Source organism: Microcebus murinus, chromosome 7 (assembly GCF_040939455.1).
Source record: "Microcebus murinus isolate Inina chromosome 7, M.murinus_Inina_mat1.0, whole genome shotgun sequence".
Taxonomy (NCBI): domain Eukaryota; kingdom Metazoa; phylum Chordata; class Mammalia; order Primates; family Cheirogaleidae; genus Microcebus; species Microcebus murinus.
Window position 1 is genome coordinate 84,796,995 of NC_134110.1, and position 12,675 is coordinate 84,809,669.

At 45.8% G+C, this 12,675-nt stretch overlaps 1 protein-coding gene across 4 annotated transcripts in view; it reads right to left on the bottom strand.

The window, feature by feature from the left end:
* Window positions 1-12,675, bottom strand: part of TERF1 (telomeric repeat binding factor 1) — a 48,319-nt gene that overhangs the window by 16,898 nt on the left and 18,746 nt on the right. For 3 of the 4 annotated variants that reach the window (XM_076005218.1, XM_020288861.2, XM_020288859.2), the window contains 2 exons: window positions 10,966-11,025; window positions 9,250-9,341 (listed from right to left, as the gene is read on the bottom strand). In XM_076005218.1, coding sequence (XP_075861333.1) covers window positions 9,250-9,341; window positions 10,966-11,025 — 152 coding nt within the window. The remainder of the gene's footprint in view (window positions 1-9,249; window positions 9,342-10,965; window positions 11,026-12,675) is intronic. The other variant, XM_020288860.2, reaches the window with a different exon arrangement.

Here is a 12,675-nt window from a genome sequence, read left to right on the forward strand (position 1 = left end):
GATCTAAAAAGCTTAAAAATCCCTGCATTTGTACTGTACCTAGGATATTACTGCGGGGCCAATAACAATTTAACACTTGTTAAATGAATACATACCTAAGATGGAACTTGTAATAAAATTATAATTGAAACTAATTATGGACTGCTCTTTAAAAAGCTTTTTTTTCTTTTTTGGGTCTTGTTTTTTTAAAATTCAACAATGTCTTTTACAAAATAACAAAGTTTAAATACAATAAAGAGTATACAGATTCTATATATAGTCAATTCTAATAAATCATAAATTCTGCATGCAAATTCATCTACTCACTAAAATTTGTCCAGCTCCAAAATCAATATAGCAGTTTGAAGGGTCACTGATGGGCATATGAAAAGCAATGAAGAATTTTAAGTTGCCAGATGCACACATCCACAGCCGAGATGAAACAAGGAAACACTCTGACTTGTTTTCAGCTCTCATACTAAACACATGTGTCTTTTTCATGGTTCATTTAGTGACAAATTTTTTGCATTTTTGTTGGCAATTTTACTGTTCAAAATGGCCTCCACATGTAGCAATGCAGTGCTGTCTAATGTTCCTAAGTGCAAGAAATAGTATTTTTACAGAAAAAATACATGTGTTACATAAGCTTCATTTAGGCCTGAGTTATACAGTGCTGTTGGCAGTGATTCAGTATTAAAGAGTCAACCATGGGTCCTTGCCTGTGAGAGTGGCCACTGAGTAGACCCTGGCTAGCCAGAAAATAAACCTCCTCTTGTGTGATTGCATCCTCGATGTCTCTGTTTTCTGTCCGGTGGGGCTGTGGAAGGTCGGTCCCTAACATTTGGGGGCTCGTCCGGGATCTGCCTTCCCCACAGACTACCGGATAGAATTCAGGGCTGAGGGAGGAGTGTGAAAATCCACCCCCGGACTAGCCAGGTGTGGTGTTGGGCAAGGGAAGCGGAATCCCCTTGCAGGACCTCGGATCAGGACGCAGGCACAGGACCTAGGCGGACGCGCTGGTGGGTCGCCGGTCGGAGCCAGGCGGAGACGTCCTCTGGCCCCGTTGGGACTCCGGAGCTGACCTGGTAGCCAAGGGCTCGGTCAGGAGGAAACCGGGGAGTAGGTCCGGACCAGGTTAGGTTGTCTGTTTACCTCACTGTCCACTTGTCTGTTGTCTGCTGTGTTTGTCGCCGGCTTTCTGTGTGTGTGTGTGTGTGTGTGTGAGTGAGTGTGACATCTCTTGTTGACTTGTTGGAGTCTCTGGGTTCTATGGTTTCAGCCCGAGAACTCATCAGGGTTGCATGGGTTTTTGGGCTGGGGCCGTGGAATCAGGAGACCCACGAAAAGATCCGAGGGGGCGACTAGAACCTCCAGGGCAGTATTTCCCTGCATGGGCTGGCAGCACACAGAGTATCTCCTGCTGCCCGTGCCAGGAGTGGCTAGTGCGGGAGGGGCATGGCCGTTACCTCCGTGGGGAGTGTGAAAGGCTAGGGATTCATTTCCTTGTCCCCAGTGCCCCAACTGTGGAATATCGGTTTGCACATCTGCCTATTATCGACTTGCCGTGGGACAGGCTCTAACAACGCCGTTGTCCATCCTGGTGAGCCCTGACATTTTAAGGATGTCAGGGCAAGGGCACACAACCTGTCCCTGGAGGTCAAGAAGGGAAAGTTTGTTACCCTTTGTGAGGCCGAGTGGCCCACGTTTGAAGTGGGGTGGCCCAGGGAGGGCTCGTTTGATGCCTCCTTGATAGAAAGGTAAAAAGGGTGGTATCTGGCCACCAAGGCCACCCTGATCAGATCCCCTATATTGTGGTCTGGCAAGACTTGGTTCGAGACCCGCCACCCTGGCTGAAGGCCCTCCTACCTGCCCCGAGGGGAAAGGCGGAAGTTCTAGTCTGCGGTGCGTTGGGACGCCAGTGTTGCCGGACTCCAATCTCTACCCAGACCTGACAGGTCTCGAATGGAACATGCCTCCGCCCTATAACCCTGGGGCAGCCTCTGCAGCTCCCCTGGCCCAGGAGGACTTGGGACCACTGGCAGCGGGGCCGGCCTATGGGACCAGACAGCGGACTGGCCTGGCCCCAGATCTGGAGCCCGTAAAGGCGCTACCTCTGAGGGCAGTGGGATCCCTGGGGGAGGACAGAACACAGACATTCCAATATTGGCCCTTCTCTACCAGTGATCTTTATAATTGGAAATCTCAGAACTCAAACTTCTCTGAGAATCCGAGAGACCTAATTAATCCTCTAGACTCTGTTCTTTCACTCATCAGCCCACCTGGGATGACTGCCAGCAGTTGCTTAAGGTGCTCTTCACAATGGAGGAAAGAGAAAGGATTCAGGGGAAGGTGCAAAAGCTGGTTCCGGGGGAGGACGGCAGACCTACTACAAATCCGCGAACCATCGACCGAACTTTTCCCCTTGAACGGCCGCTTTGGGACTACAATGAGGCTGAAGGGAGGGAGCGTCTCCGTGTCTACCGCCAGACTCTGATGGCCGGTCTCCGTATGGAGGTGCGAAAGCCGACCAATTTGGTCAAGGTAGGAGATGTTCGTCAGGGGCCGGAGGAGAGCCCGGCAGCATACTTAGAGAGGATCATGGAGGCCTTCCGGCAGTACACTCCCATAGATCCCACTATGGAAGAGAGCAAGGCAGCTGTTATGATGGCGTTTGTTAATCAGGCAGCCCCAGACATCAGGCGCAAGGTGCAGAGAATAGATAGATTAGGCGAGAAGACTCTGCAGGACCTGTTAGAAGTGGCGGAGAAGGTCTATAACAATAGAGAGACGCCAGAAGAGCGGTTAGAGAGGATCAGGATAGAAGATAGGAAATTCCAAGCTGGGTAAGCATGGAAAGCAAACAGAGAGATGGCTAAAATCCTGCTAGCCGCCACAAGAGGGGGGCAGATAGGGTCAGAGGAGAGGGAAAGTCCCTGGCGGGAGAGGCTAGGCAAGGATCAATGTGCCAATTGCAAGGAGCATGGGCATTGGGCCCGAGAGTGCCCCAAAAGAAAGGGGGGCGAAGACTTGGAGGTCCTGAAAAAGTCATGGTTGCAGGACAGGTGACAGACGAACAGGGAAGACGGGGTTCGGTCCCCCTCCCCGAACCTAGAGTAACTCTGCAAGTGGAGGGGAACCCAGTCAGCTTCCTCATAGATACAGGAGCAGAACATTCGGTACTAACGGAAGACACAGAAAAATTGTCCAGTAAGACCAGTTGGGTGCAGGGGGCAACAGGAGCCAAACTATATTGGTGGACCACACAGCGGAGATTGGATTTGGGTTCAGGACAAGTGAGTCACGCCTTTATGGTCATCCCTGAGTGCCCCACACCGCTACTGGGAAGAGACATCCTTACCAAGCTTAAGGCTCAAATTCATTTTGAAGAAGAGGGAGTAATAATAACTGATAATAAAGGCAATCTCATCAACAGCCCCCGGGTCACTCAGATCCTGACCCTGACACAGGCAGTGAATATAGACTGTACCAGCCCATAAAAAGCAGAGAGGAAGGCATGGAGCAATGGCTCTGTGAATTTCCCATGGTGTGGGCCGAGACAGGGGGCACAGGATGGGAAAAACACTGGCCGACTCTTTATGTTGAGTTAAAACCCGGAGCCGACCCAGCCCGAGTCAGACAGTTTCCCATGTCCCAGGAAGCCAGAGTGGGAATTACGCCCCACATTCGGAGACTCCTGGACAGTGGGATTCTCCGGAAATGCCAGTCGGCCTGGAACACCCGCCTGTTGCCGGTGAAGAAAAGGGGGGGGGGGTAAGGACTATAGGCCTGTGCAAGACCTCAGGGAAGTCAATGCAAGGGCCCTGGATATCAACCCTACAGTCCCTAACCCCTATACTCTGTTGAGCTCTCTCTCTCTCCCACGCTGTCTTGGTATACCGTCCTAGACCTAAAGGATGCCTTCTTTAGCCTGGCGGTGGCGACACGCAGCCAGGAGATTTTTGCCTTTGAGTGGTGGAACGATGACAGAGGAATTCATGGGCGGCTGACGTGGACGAGACTGCCCCAGGGGTTTAAAAACTCGCCTACCCCGTTCAACGAGGCCCTCCATGATGACCTGGGTGAGTACTGAACTAATCACCTACAGGTGACTTTGCTGCAGTACATGGATGACTTGCTGTTAGCTGCACCTAACCCCCGGGCCTGCCTAGAGGGCACCAAAGACTTACTCAAAGTATTAGGCGAGTTGAGGTACCAAGCCAGTACAAAGAAGGCTCAAATTTGCAAGGATGAAGTCACCTATTTGGGATATAAAATAAAAGGTGACCGAAGGTGGCTAACCGAGGCAATGAAGCAGACTGTGTTGGGGATACCCACTCCAGCCTCGAGCCGAGAACTGAGGGAATTCCTGGGGTCGGTGGGTTATCGCCGCCTCTGGATTCCAGGGTTTGCGGAAAAGGCTTGACCTCTGTATGAAGGGTGTAAGGCGTGGTGAGCATGGGAGTGGACTATGCAAATGGAAGACGCTTTTCAGGCCCTGAGGGCAGCCATGCTGGAAGGCCCAGCCCTAGCACTCCTTGATCCTACAAAAGAGTTTCACCTGTTCATAGACGAGAAGAGGGGCATAACCAAGGGGGTACTCACGCAGGCCCTGGGACCCTGGAAGAAACCAGTGGCGTACTTGTCAAAAAAAAAAAAAATACTAGACCCGGTGGTGGCGGGGTGGCCAGTGTGCTTGAGAATCATCGGAGCCACAGCCCTGTTGGTCAAGGACGCTGATAAGCTCACCCTAGGGCAGCGGCTGTAGATCACCACCCCGCACGCCATAGAGGGGGTCCTGAAGCAGCCACTGGGACGGTAGATCACAAATGCGAGGCTGACACACTACCAGAGGCTTCTGTTGGATGGCCCCCACATTGAGTTCCGAGCACCTGTCGCCTTGAATCTGGCCACGCTTCTGCCCGGCCCCGATTCAGCCACGCCTGAGCATGACTGCCTTGAGATCCTGGCTGAAACCCAGATGGCCCCCTTCCAAGCAGCGACCTGACCTGGATCATGGACGGAAGCAGTTTCGTCTGGGACGGACGCAGGTACACAGGGGCGGCCATAGTAGATGACCAGGGCAAACTTATCTGGGCAGCACGCCTTCCTCAAGGGACATCAGCACAGAAGGCGGAACTAATAGCACTAACAGAGGCTCTTAGTCGGGCCCAAGGGAAAAGGCTGACAGTGTACACTGACAGCCGCTATGCCTTTGGGATGGTACGAAGCCTGGGTTACAGAACAGTTGCATGCGACACAAAGCGAGGATGGCTGGTTTCGGGACGAAGGGCACCGCCTGCTAGTGCCAGAGACCTTAGGATGCCACCTGTTGGAGTACCTACACCAGACCATGCATCTAGGGAAGAGAAAGAGAAAGATGCTGCAACTGCTGGACACTGCTCAACTAAGGTTCAAGTCACAAGAAGGGGTTGTAGATGACATAGTCAGAAGCTGCTGAGCCTGTCAGGTTATGCAGCCGGGGAGGACCAGAGGGACCCACGCAGGTACAAGGGAAAGGGGGAGGCAGCCAGGACTATTTTGGGAAGTGGATTTCAGAGGTCAAGCCTGGAAAATACGGTACCGATATTTACTGGTCATGGTAGATACGTTTTCCAGATGGGTAGAAGCCTTCCCTACGAAAGGAGAAACAGCTTTGACAGTAGCTAAGAAAATATTAGAAGAAATAGTCCCCAGGTATGGACTGCCAGAAGGGATAGGATCAGATAATGGACCTATGTTTGTCAGTCAGGTTAGTCAAGGGCTGGCCCAGGCTATGGGGATAGATTGGAAATTACATTGTGCATATAACCCCCAGAGCTCTGGGCAGGTAGAGCAAATGAATAGAACAATAAAGGAGACCCTGACTAAATTGGCCCTAGAGACTGGTGGAGACTGGGTAACCCTCCTTCCCTTTGCCCTGTTCTGAGCCTGGAACACCCCTTATCACTTGGGTTTAACCCCTTTTAAAATCATGTACGGCACACGTCCTCCTGTAGTTCCTAGGATGAGCCCTGAGGCTCTTCTGGGACATCCCAAAGAAGTGTTACAAGCGATGCAGGCTCTGCAACGTGTCCACAGTCAAGTATGGCCGGCCCTCCGTGCTATCTACTGGTCTGAGGAGGAGGGTGCCGGACACCCATTTCACCCACACCAGCCGGGGGACTGGGTGTGGGTGAAACGGCATAACACCAGAACCCTCGAGCCGATGTGGGAGGGCCCCTATCAAATTATTCTTGTTACTCCCACTGCTCTTAAGGTTGATGGAATAGCGACCTGGATACACCACTCCCACATGAGACCTGCTAATAATAAAAGGACCAGGAGCGGTGCCAGGACCAGTGGAAAGCGATTGCAGACCCGAAGAATCCATTAAGAACCAGGCTGACCCGCGTGACCGCCACGGACCAGAGCCCCTCCAAGAAGAGGAACTAGATGGGACTGTTGGCATAAATTGTCATCGGGCTGCTGATTGTTCTCCTGGGACTTGGACTAAGAGTAGTGGCACCGCAAAACTGGACTAAATTGCAAAAATGCGTCTTGGTAGCTTTTTATGTTTGCTATACGGGTGGTGTATTGGCCTATTGTTCTTGGGAGGGAGTTTTCCAACCATAGCTGCCCCAAATCCTCATGAGCTTCGTAATCTGACATGGGAAATTATCAACCTAAAAACCCATGAGGTTTAGAACATGACCTCAGGGACGGCACCGCTCAACACCTTGTGGCCAGACTTATATTTCAATCTAGACAAAGTGAGCGATCTAGAGGAAACACCAGAGGAAGGGAGAAAACAACAGAGGCAAGTGTCCATGAGCAGAAATGGTTTTTTTGCATGCCCGGGGTTCTGATCCCCAAAAGACAATCGCCGTTGCAGAGAAATTGTTAATCATTATTGTGCTAAGTGGGACTGTGTAACCGCAAATGACGGGGAGTGGAAATGGCAGGTGCAACCTCTACTTGTTGAAATGTCCTATGTCCAACCTTGTACCAAAGACAGGTATGCTGAGGACTGTAACCTAATAAGAGTCACAAACCTAATTTTTGAAAGAAAAAGGGAGCCCTTCACAGCCATAACCCTGGCTACTCTTTTTGGCTTAGGGGCAATAAGAGCAGGAACTGGTATCTCTTCTCTGGCAATGCAGCAAAAAGGGTTTAATACTCTAAGGGCAGCTATTGATGAAGATATTGCAAGGATAGAAGAGTCAATCTCACACCTAAAAAAAGTCTCTATCCTCCTTGTCCTAGGTAATACTCCAGAACCAGAGGGGGTTAGATTTAGTGTCCCTCCAACAAGGAGGACTGTGTGCTGCCCTCAGAGAAGAATGTTGTTTCAATGCAGACCATACGGGAGTTGTTAGAAAATCTATGGCTAAGGTCAGAGAAGGGCTTGCCCGCTACAAATGCGAATAGGAACAGCAAGCAGGCTGGTTTGAGTCCTGGTTTAACAGTTCCCCTTGGTTAACTACGCTGATATCTACCCTACTAGGCCCACTCATTATATTTATTACTCTTAGTCCTCACATTTGGGCCTTGTGTAGTTAAAAAGACTAGTGACATTTATAAAAGAATGGATAAACACTGTCCAGCTACTAGTATTGCAACAACAATATCAGCAGCTACGGTCAAGTGCTATAGAACTAGAGCACCTAAGAGACCTTAGGACGAGCAAGAGTGCTTGTCTGCTACCTAGAGAAAGGGGGGAATGTAGGGCAGAGGAAGGGCAGAGGAATTTTTCCAATTGTCAGGAATTTACATGGGTGGGGCAATGAGGTAACTGCAAACTTTTGCTTCTGGTCATTGCTTGCTTGCTACACCGATGTAGGGGGAATTATAGGATGAGGTCATTGAAGCATGGGCGACTGGCCCATCAGGCAATAGAGGGCAACCAACCCGCCAATTATTTCAAAAGGCAATAGTGGGCAACCAATCATTTTAAAGGTCAACGCATGATCCATGCGTAGTCAGCTTGTGCGCAGCTTATGCCCCATAGGGATAAAAGGCATGCCGTAGTTCCAGTCGGGGTCCTTGCCTGTGAGAGTGGCCACTGCGTTGGTGCTCTGGGGCTTGGACCCTGGCTAGCCAGAAAATAAACCTCCTCTTGTGTGATTGCAAAAAAAAATAAAAATAAAAAATAAAAAGTCAACCATGTATATTAAATAAAGTGTCTTTAAACAGAAACACACATAAAACAAGGTTATGCATTGATCAGTTCACAAAAATGCTGTGGCCAGAAACTCACAGGAACCTAACCCTGAATTTCTCCTAGGAGTAATGATTTAGTATTTGCTAATTCAATGTTCCTAGACTTTACAGAACCTAACTACTATGAATAATGAGAAATAACTGTATTTATGTTTCAGAAAAGTAACCATAGTCTTGCCTTGCTTACTAACAAGGATATGTTCTGAGAAATGCATTGCTAGGTGATTTCATTGTGAACATCATAGAGTGTATTTACACAAACCTAGGTGGTATATGCATATTTATTTTTTTGGAATAAATATGGAAAACCAGAAATGGTGTCTCAGCACCATTACTAAATAGCAATCATTTCCCCTACTTAATCTGCAATGCCAATATCAAGTGTCATATATCAGATTTCCATATATGCTCCATTATATTCTTATGGAGCCGGTGTCATACATGTGGCATCACTGACTATTAATGAATTACTAAAGCACTGTCATGCAGCACATGACTGTATTTGAAGTAACCAAATACAGTTAAGGTAGAAGTGCACTACCATAGTAAAAGAACTCTAAGCTAGGCAGCTAGAATACCTAACTTTCTAAATCAACCAACAACTTAATTAACTCTAAGAGTCAAGACATTTAACTTCTTTGTGTGTTAGTCTTCTTTTTTTTTGAGACAGTCTTGCTCTGTTGCCTGGGCTAGAGTGCTGTTGGCATCAGCCTAGCTCATAGCAACTTCAAACTTCTGGGCTCAAGCAATCCTCCTGCCTCAGCTTCCTGAGTAGCTGGGATTACAAGTGCTTGCCACCACACATGGCTAATTTTTTGTTTCTATTTTAGTTGCCCAGCTAATTTTTTTTCTGTTTTTAGCAGAGATAAAGTCTCGCTCTTGCTCAGGCTGGTCTCGAACTCCTGAGCTCAAACGATCCTCCCGCCTCAGCCTCCCAGAGTGCTAGGATTACAGGCCTGTGCTTCAGTTTTCTGAAGTGTGTGTTTTTGTGTTGTACTGGTAAGGTCAACAGCTGTATTGTTTGAAGACACATCACCTCTCCACTTCTAAAATTGTAATATGATTACTCACTTTGAAGAGTTCCCACTCTTTCTTCTTTCTTATTAAGGTCTTGTTGCTGGCTTCCATGTTTCAACTTAGATAAGAAGAGATTCTTGTGAGACCTAAATAAAACATGAATGTTTGTGATCGGTTCCAGAAAGATTAGTAAAGCTATGAAAACAAGTTAGATGATTTGTCTTAAATTTGTTCTAGGGTGTTCTATAACACTTTGGCCTACTTCTTTTGGTGCTCTTCTTACTAATGCCCCATTTTAACCTTCAGCCTCTTAAACTTTCTGTTGTCAGACTTCCTTCTCTCCTATCTCTTATTTTCTCTATGGCATCTACTCAGAAATCAAGACTCTCTTGGCCTTCCAATTAGACAGATCAAGAGAAAAAAACCTTCAAATTACAAAGTGTTAACTTTATTCTCTCCTGTGGCTTCTAAGTTCATTTCCCCAAAGAGAAATTTGAAAATTCCTTTATATGATGGCTGATGGCAGAGATCACTTGATTACCTTTACAGCTTCCAAAAAGAACTTTTTTGAAAGGTAAAGCTGTTTGGAATTATAGGATGTGGCATAATTTTGACAATATCACAAAGCTGGTGTTATTCTAATTTTATTAAGTAGAAAACTAGGACTCAAAATGCAGTTTGCCTAGGCTTAGGAAGCTATATCAATTATTTCTACCTAAAATACAGGCTCTTTTAGCTATTCTTTTATTCCTACAAGTATTCTATGCTACCAGCTAGTCCTTTCCTTATTCTCTTCTCTTTCTCACTCCCTTCCTCCTTCCCTCCCAAAACTTCCTATTGTGCTTTCTGGATGCCATTCTTCAGTTCCTCTACCTCTTTGCCTTGTGTAAAATCTAGCTCTCCCCTAAAGACAACATTTTTCTCTTTTGAGGTTTTTTCAAATAGTGACTGATTTAATCTTCCACCCTCAAAAAACCAAAGCACCAAAACCCAAAGGTGGTAGTCTTCATTTCCCAATGAATGCCACTTTCAGAATCCTGCTTCCATAGAAACCCTGGCCCTTGAGGATTCATGTCACTGAGATATATCACCTTCTATTATGCTTCACAGCCATTCACTATCTTTCCAAACACTTCCTATCATTCACAGATCTGTTTCTACACCTAAGTGCTGTAATAAATTATTTCAATGTTATTGTGGACAACTCATATAACATCCTGGCCTCTCAATTCCTCACATCCAGTGACGACCTCCACACCCAAGTCAGCTACTCCCTCCCAATGTTCCACTCGTGGTCCCAACTGCTTTATCTTTGAAATTACTCATGCAGAGTATCTGCTCTCTGGACATATTATATTGTCTGTCACAGCATTTCTAATAGATCAAATGGGGATTTTCAAATAATTTAACAAATTGGACATTCATCAGAAATGTAATTCCCATCCCCTTCCTGCCCCAGCAATATAATTTTGTTTCTATGATAAAGTAGGAGGCTACAAAACATCTGCTTTAAGCTTATGTATTCCCTATGTGTGTACTCTAATAATGGCCTTGTAGAAACAATGTGAAACAACCCAGGTTCCCAGAAGCAGATCTCTGCACTTTAAAATTCAAGATATGTCAGGGTCTTGAACACCTATTATTAAGTAGGACCCTGCAATATTCTTTAAATAATATCATTTGTGTGGTAGTTATTATAACATATTTAGGTCTGCATGAATTGCTTCAATCAAAGATTTGAAAGAGAAGAAAAATATCAATTTACTTCACCTCAATAAGGATACTGTACCCTCTGAGGATTCAGTTACCGCAGACTGTTTGTCACTAACACTTTAAAAGAAAAAAAAATTTGTAAGAATATAAACAAAAGAAACTTTTCTTAAGGATAGTACTTTCCACATAGTCAAGTCATATTTTAATTTATAAAAAATATATTTGGAAAGAAATTCTAAAACATAGTGCATTACAACATGGCTAATTTTTGCACAGATGTGCTTACAAGAGATATTAAATCAAGCTTCTCCAAATATAAGTTAAGCATAGTTAATGCTGTAGTCAAGCATTCATAATATCACTCTTTCAAAAACTCTTCCATGGCTCTTTATTCCCATGAATTCAAGTCTTTTTTTTTTAAACGGCTTTACTGAGGTATAACTGATATACAAAAAACACTATACGTTTAATGTATACAATTTGGTGAGTTCAATTTTAATTTATTGTCTTCCCCAGTCTCCAATGGAACTTCTGGGAATTGAATAAAATACCCTTTGCTGTAGTTACAACAGCTTCCACAAACACAGCATGACCACTTACACCTCCACACTTTCACTGGTACCAGTCCTTTCTCCTAAAATGATATTTGCTCTTCCATCCATCTATAACAAGCTTAACCATCCTTCAATGTCCTGCTCAACACTAATATCTCCCTGAAGCTGTCCATCTCAATTCTTTCAGCATTGTATTAGGTGTTATTAGATTACTTAATCTAGAGATGATTTAAAGTAAATGGGAAGAGGTACATGTTATATGCAAATAGCACATTTCTGGACCAATCCTCATAGGATACTAAGGGACAACTGTACAAGCTCTATCAAAGCACACTATTTATTTTGTCTAGTCTTGACAACCTGAGGGTTTCAATTTTTCTAGCATTTGTCTGACTCTCACAATCACATTTCCTCCCTTTATTTTATACCATTCTGGCAAAACAATCATACTTCTGATTCTATGCTTACTTCACTTACATCTTGTTGGTTGCTGTCCCGATACTGGTGATTTCATGTTTCATTAGCCCCACTTCTGCTTCCAGGATGGTTTTGATTCTTTTTTTTTTTTTTTTGAGACAGAGTCTCGCTTTGTTGCCCAGGCTACAGTGAGTGCCATGGCGTCAGCCTAGCTCACAGCAACCTCAAACTCCTGGGCTCAAGCGATCCTCCTGCCTCAGCCTCCCAAGTAGCTGGGACTACAGGCATGCGCCACCATGCCCAGCTAATTTTTTTCTATATATATTAGTTGGCCAAGTAATTTCTTTCTATTTATAGTAGAGACGGGGTCTCGCTCTTACTCAGGCTGGTTTCGAACTCCTGACCTCGAGCAATCCGCCCGCCTCGGCCTCCCAGAGTGCTAGGATTACAGGTGTGAGCCACCGCGCCCGGCCTTTTCTTGATTCTTGATCTTTACCCTGGCTGTTGTTTCAGTTTTGCTTCCTGTAACTACTGCACTACAAATTCTAATGTATGTGTGGTAATGAACAAGGCACATGGCCATCAAGCTAATTAAGATGCTTCAAAGCTAATTAAGAATCTTCGAAGAATTCTAATTTAGTAAGAGATATAGACAGGTGAACAGACAAGTTACTATCCAAAATAAGTCCTTTTAGAGAGGTATGACTTGGTACTATGAGAGCACACAAGTGACAATTCTGATCAGAGAGCCAGGCAAGACTTCACATAGGTGATTTATGAGATAGACTTTGAATTG